General features: G+C 50.5%; 1 protein-coding gene across 4 annotated transcripts in view; it reads right to left on the bottom strand.

Moving 5' to 3' along the window:
- PGAP2 (post-GPI attachment to proteins 2) overlaps positions 1 to 7000 on the bottom strand; it is a 17868-nt gene that overhangs the window by 6137 nt on the left and 4731 nt on the right. For 2 of the 4 annotated variants that reach the window (XM_006918708.3, XM_006918707.3), the window contains exons 2-3: positions 6390 to 6545; positions 3433 to 3607 (exon numbers count right to left, since the gene is read on the bottom strand). In XM_006918708.3, the coding sequence (XP_006918770.1) occupies positions 3433 to 3597 (165 nt within the window). In that variant the 5' untranslated portion in view covers positions 3598 to 3607; positions 6390 to 6545. Of the gene's footprint in view, positions 1 to 3432; positions 3608 to 6142; positions 6273 to 6389; positions 6546 to 7000 lie in introns of those variants that run through there. The other 2 variants (XM_025051585.1, XM_015594712.2) reach the window with 2 other exon arrangements.

Raw genomic sequence — 7000 nt, 5'->3', positions numbered from 1 at the left:
CAGTGGGCGTGCCCCAGAACCTATTTCAATGGGACCACAGGCTGCCAGCCATCCCACCCCCAGGCTCAGAATGATCCAAGCCTCAGGCCAGCAGTACCCTGATCCCAAGATATATCATGGTCCCTCCAGAGACCCAGACCTCCATCTCCTTCCTCTCTGAGAAGACCATGTCACTCAATCCAAGGTTTACGGCAATCTGAGGGTCATGGGAACCTTCTCCACTCAGTTTGAGCCTGCTGTGCTGGGCTAGACCAAAGACAGACAGACCCAGACCCAGGGAAGCTATGCTTCTTCTGCCCTTCTCCCTCTAGACAAAGAACTTCCTCCTCCTACCCCCTACTGCCCCGACTACCACGACTCCTCAAACTGGGCTACCTTCTGGGGGTCAAACAGAGACAGCCTTGTATAAAAAAAACCTAGGCCCAAATCTCCCCTTGGGACTTATACCTCCCTCCATTAAGGGAACCCTATTCCACTAGTCCAGCTCAGCATCAGGGAATGGGACAGGGGAGAAGGGGCGTACTGAGCAACACTTACACTGGGTGCTGAAGGATCCGGGGCTTGGGTTGAGGGCTCTAGCCAGACTGAGACTATTCTAAGACTAGAGGGTCCCACCCCCAGCTTCCCAGGGCCTGCCCTCCCGCCCACAGAGCCCAGATCTCCACGCCTGCCCAGGCACACAGCTTCCTAGGACTGACAAGTCCATGTCATAAATTCTGGAACACTTTGCAAAGGTAAGAAGTGATTGCGGCTAAGGTCAGCCCATAGCAGCTTCCTTGCCAGGGATGGGGAATGGGACCTCTCTGGGAGATGTGTACAGGGATGTTTCTGGGGAGGGGAAAGAGAGAAAGCAGAATAGGATTTGGCTCTTTTTTGTTAGAGTAGGACTCAGTATGTTTCTTGGGCCCCATTGGAGAGCTAGCTAATCTTAGGACAATAGATTCATGATCCAAAAGAGATTTAGACAGGCCTGAATATGAGCTTTCAGTGTCCAGCCTGCACCTGTGCAGGAACAGCTACTAGCAGCTCAGACTGCAATAACAGAGGCCTAACAGCCAATAATAGGAATGGAACAGTCCTGCTTTTGCCTGTACTGCCCAGGCCATATGAAGTCTTATGCCCAAATCAGGGCCTAACATGAACAGAACAGTGACCACCTCGGCCAAGTTCAGGGGCACATGTGCTGTGAGAGTTGCCTGAAGAACTGGAGCTGTGCTACCTAAGAAGAGTAGACTCAGGAACTCTCATTACTGCCTTCCCATGTCTGCAGGGGTGGCTAGAAGCCTGAAGGAAAGGGTAGTCCTAAGGCTCCCAAGGCAGAGATTCACCAGGAAGAGAGTGTATGTTCACTATAAGAAAGAGCTTGCTAATTGTTAGCTACTAAGTCTCCTTGAAATAGGCCACCTAGAGAGGAAGAAAACTCCCCATCACTGGGGATGTGCAAGCAGAGGCAAAGTCGTCTAATTATAGATGTGTTAAACTAAGGTTACTTCTTTTATTCTTAGGGTTGGCTATTCCTGGGAAACTCTGGGTGAGAAATTGAGAGCATACGTGAAAATCTCCAGATGGCTCTAACATGGTAGTCCCAGAGAGTGAGTACATAATACCTGCAGGTCACTAGGCCTAGTCATGGCCCTCCTGCAACTACCTATGCTTAGCTCCATAACCAGTATGCCAAGAATGGGTCATAGGTATGCAGGTATGCTGAGATCATTGATCCCATTAGCCTTCAGAGCCAGCCATGAGGGGCAGAGCAAATAGCCTACTCCGTTTAACTCCATATGCTGTACAAATATAATTTTCTGTATGGACTATGACTGCATTATACTATGCCTTCCTTTTCTCAGAGTACTGGGCTGGGGTGGGGTGGCGGGGGAGGATCCTATCCACTTATTCAGCAAATATTGATTCAAATGCAGTGCTCGCCTTTAAGGAGCACTCAGTCTGGTGGGGAAGACAGACACAAATATAATGTCATAGAATTGTATGAAAGATAACACAGAGATAACTGTGGGCACCCAAAGAAGGGAATGATTAAGTTTTCCCCAAAGAGGCTGGGAGGGCTTTTTTGGAGGAGGGGACACCTGAGCAGAGTTTTGCAGGATGAAGAGGAGTTGGCCAAGATAACAGAAACATTTGGTATATTATCTAAGGTAAGAACTAGGTCAGGAAAGGCTCTTAGATGGACCCTTTCTAATCTTCCCCATAGATCACCTGGTCAACCCCTTTCTTCCAGTCCTGTTCTTTCTAATAGTTCCCAACACTGGGTCTCATCAGATTGGCTGCCCACATACCAAGGCACATGATTACCCAATGACAAATCAAGAGGGAAAACTTCAAGTTGTATGAACAAAAGAAGTGCTCTACACCTCCATCCCCCACCAGACTCCACTACCAGTCACAGCCCTTTTTCTGGAGTAGATCTCTTTATAGGAATGGGGGAAGCTCACCTGACTGGGGTCCTTCAGAGCTCTCTCTGAGGTTAATCTAAGATCCATGTCTAGACCCTGCCTCTTTTCTACCTGGAGCCCTTAGGCTAAATTCCTCTCCTGCTCTGCCTTCCAACCTGACAATCTACTTCTCTTCTGCTTTCTTCTGCTCCTCACCCTTCACATTTTCTAGACCACTTTCCTACCCTTCCACTACCAGAAGCTCTACATTAGCCCTGAGGAGGAGGAGGACAGGAATTATGAACCCCATTTTAGACATGGGGAAACTGAGGCTCAGTGTCCATGTCTCAGGTAATATACAGATAGTGGATAAACTAGGAGTATAACAGAGGTCAACATAGATTTCTCCCCCTTTACTCCAATATCCTACAGAGAAAGAATTCTCACATCTTTCTTCCTGGCCTAGCACCGCATATCACTATCCAGAGGGTGCATGACCACCTATGGAACCTCAGAGGGCACGAGACCTACCCCAGAAAACATATATACACACAAAATCAGGTCTCCATCCAAACAGGCACAAATACTGTTTCTCTGACACATATGTCCCACTCGAAGTCACTACAGTCATGTCTCTTACAGTTACACACACACACACATATATAATCACATTCCCATAGAGAAAGGCACTGTCCACAGAACCACACTTAGAGGCCCTAAATGCCATCTAGCCCAGTCCTGTTCTCTCTCCATCCTCCAGAAACCCTGGATTTCCTGAAATGCCCCTCTATGAAGGATTGAATTCTGGGGCTGCCCAACTTCAGTGACCACCCCCGCCCAAGCCCCCAGCAACCTCCATGGAAGGTGGCAAGAGACTAATCCTCGTGACCTCAATTTTCAGGCATCCCCCCACCCCCCGCAGCCCATTATGTTTGATGGACCCCACTGGAGAGCTTGCTAATCCTTTTACAATAGAATAAGGATCCAAAATAGATTCAATTGGGCCTGAATATGAGGTGTCAGTGCCCACTCCAAGCCCTACCCCACAATGTGTAGCCGTAGTCTCCTTGAAGTGGAAGAACATGGACCAGAGGATGCAGAAGAGGAAGGCGACAAGTGGACAGCAGACTGTGACCAGGGCCACCATGGTGAGGCGGAGCCGGAACAGGGTCCCATCCCGGTCCAGTGGCAGTGGGACCTGGTACATCTTGTCAGACCTGGGGATGGAGTGGCATACTGTCAGGGCCTAAGGCAGCAAGGCTGGGACTCAGTGGTAAAGTCAGCCCTTATGCTCAGTCCTCAGACTAAGCTAAAGGCTGAGGGGTCTGAGAGGGAGGCAGCCACTAAATTTGGACAGCTCCTGCCTTGGATGAAGAAGACTAAGAATCCCATAACAATATTCACCCTCAATTTCAGAGAAAAGACAATGAACCAAACAAACCTGTGCTACAATTGGGAGACCTCCTCATCCCTATGTGGTTTGATGGGCCTAGGACTATAGGAGCTGGCTTATAGTCTCTCTTGTTTCAGGAACCAATCCTAAAACCTCCTTGAGGACAGAATGCCCCATCTCCTTCCCCAGGCTCTTGAGCCTCCAGGATTCAGAGCCTCCCATTAGCTCTCATTGCTTTACCCACCAGCCCAGGGCCCCTCTGCACCTTCAGTCCCTTCTCAGTCTGTGTGCTCTGTGTGCCTGCACCACAGTCCACAACGACTCCATGGAAGCCAACAGAACCTCGACCCCTTGTTTGTCCCCGCCTGCTGCCTCACGTGCTCTGAGGGTGAAAGGCTTTGCAGAATCAGGTCTGGTACTAGCCTGGGCTTGCTATTTGCTGGAGAGAGCTGCCTGGTCAGCTTCTGGAGGCTTCCCAGTGCCCAGGGACCTGTCCTCCTGCTCTGGAAAGTAGGTAAGGGCTCCTGAGGAATGTGACTCCCTGTTCAGATGCAGGTATCTAAGGTCAGAAACTAAAACAGCCGAATATACACCAGCAATCCTAGCCCAAGACATTGAGGAGGAAGTTGAGAACAAGAGAAGGATAGAAACTTGCCCAGGGTCACACAGCAAATAGAAGGAAGAGCCAGCAGTGAGGGGATGTAGGGCTCACAGGGTAACAAACTGCAATGCTGGCCTTCCTTGACTCTTTCCTCTCTGGGCCAGAGCTCTGGGCAGAAGGTTAAATTAGGTCAGTTTAAGAGGGGTGTCTGTCCATAAGAGGAAGAAAGGTAAAAACCAAATCCTATATAGATGAGTCAGTCAGCCCTGTCCTCATTGTAAAGAGAGAGAAACCGAGACACACAGAGAGGAAGGCCCTTCCTCAAAGCCATCTGCTTTGATGGAAAGCCATCCTTGGAACTTAGGCTTCTTGTTGCCAAACTAGGGCTGGTTCCAAACACATAAAGAATTTACCACTTCTGGACTCAAGGGCCTTGCCAAATGAAGTCCCAACTCTTCTGGGCACCATCCTCAGTACTCTCCCTTCTAGTCCCACCCTCCGGAAGAACCTGACTTCTATAAGGCTAGCTTCCTGACATTCTGGAACAAGCCAGGAAAACATGCCTCAACATTCTCATTCATCTTCCCCCACCCACTTTCTGCAAGGCAGACTGCCCCAACTGCTCTAGCTTCTTTCTCCCTCTGGGAGCCAGAGGTCTCCCAGGGGAGTTGGAAATGGCTCTGGTGAGCCTCCGCAATCACATTCCTTGGATCATCTCCAAATAGTCTGTAAGTCCCTCAAGGTCTTGGAAGGGGAACACTTTCTCCATCTAAGCCAAACCCAGATTCTTTGGTTGTAGCAGTACCAATACCCCCTCCCAACATCCCTCGTTGAAGCCAGCTGCTCTAGATCTCTCAGGAACTACTGGGATCCCCAAACTAAATACTGGATCCTCAGGGAATGAACAGGCACTGCTCAAGGCAGGAGGGTGATAAGGAGATTTGAGGGACAAGGTGTTCTACTTCTTGGAGATATGCCTGGCCCACCTTTTAGCTGTGTGACCTTAAGCAAGTGACCTAACCACTTGGGGCCTGTTTCCACAGTTGTTCAACATGTGGATCATGTGGTTTAGATAAGGCCATTGCAACTTGGTCACTCAACTCCTCCAGGCGTCAGGACAAGGAGGTTCACTACCTGAAGAGCAGCTGTTCAGCCTTAGTCAGCTTTAACTTCCTTATAGGTTCTACTTAGTTGAAAACTGCTTTCTTAGGAGTACCCCTATCCTATCTTCAAAGGTCCCAATAGGTCTCATTTTCCAGTCCAAATCCACACTTACTGGGTGCCTTCGGAATCTAGGCACCCTACTAAGCACTACATATACATTGTTTCTTTTAATCCTCACTATAATTCTATGAGGTAAGATCTACAGTCTGTATATTTCCATTTTATAGAATAGGAAACGGAGGCTCAGGGAAGTTAAACACTTGCTCAGGGTCACTTGCTACTAACTGGCAGAGCTGGGATTTGAAACTATGGAGTTCCAAGCCCCGCCCTCCACCTCCATTCTGGGACACCTAAGGGAAAATTCGAACCAGGAGTCCCTGTGAAGAAGCGAGAGCTCAAACCCTGCACATCCAGCCCCATGCACGAGAGCGGAGGGAAAAGGAGTCAACTTAGCAAGTCGGGGCAGCAATAGTTCACGGGCAGGCACCAAGAACCCCCGAGTTAGGGACCCGGCCCTGTGGAGGCTGGATCGCGTGGCCGAGCTCCCCCAAGCGGGGCTGCTCGGCAGTTCAGCACACCCATCCTTACACTCACCCAGGCTGTGGCTGCAAGGAAACTGCGTCGGTGGAAGACGGGAACTGGGGGACCCAGGGGACCCGGGGAACCCGGGGCGAATGCCAGGCCCAGCCCGGGGGTGAGCGGCGGGGAGGGGGATTAGAATGGGAATGTCGGGGGGCGGGGCTGGCCCGGTGCGCGCTTGGGGCGGAACTTGGATAGGAAACTGCGCCCAGATATTCTGCGGGCTCCTCCCCGCTTCTGCGGACCCCAGCCCCAGGCTCACCCCTTTAATTTGGCGTCCCTTCATGCCATGCCTCTCCAGCCTTGGTCTTCCCTACTAATTCCAGCTGCGTGGGGGCAGCCGGAAGAGCCCTGGACACCCGGGATTGACACGTTGGATAAGCCACCTTATCACCTTAACTCTGCTGCATTCCATTACCTGTTGAAAGAACATAAAATTAATTCAACAAGGCCCCGAATTCTCTTTATTTCCTGACCCCAGACTCTTCTGCTCCCCACTTTCCCCTTTCTAGCCGAATTATCCATCTTCGCCCTTTTAAAATATTAAGCCAGTTTCGCCCAGCCTTGGTGCCCCTCCCCCAAAATTTGTTACCCAGAGCCTATTTTGGGCATTTCAGCAAAGGGTAGAGCACCTTACAGGTAGTGAGAGCCAGTGAGGCCCACCCTAGAAACTCTGGGCCAGAGCTGTTCCCGCCTATGATCAGGAAAGGACGCCCTGTCCTATCCGACATAGCAGAGAGAGAGGATTTTCAGCCCCAGGCCTTGGGTCTGTTCCCTAACATGAAAGCGTTGATAGTCAGGAACCAGACCCCAGGGTTCCCTCCCCACCCTGACTGATCCCTAAGGGAATGTGAGGGAGACTCTGGGCTCCCT

The sequence above is a fragment of the Pteropus alecto genome, unplaced genomic scaffold (genome assembly GCF_000325575.1).
Source record: "Pteropus alecto unplaced genomic scaffold, ASM32557v1 scaffold468, whole genome shotgun sequence".
NCBI classification, from domain to species: domain Eukaryota; kingdom Metazoa; phylum Chordata; class Mammalia; order Chiroptera; family Pteropodidae; genus Pteropus; species Pteropus alecto.
The sequence above is the reverse complement of the archived record's forward strand: the minus strand, read 5'-3'. Positions and strand labels throughout refer to the sequence as shown.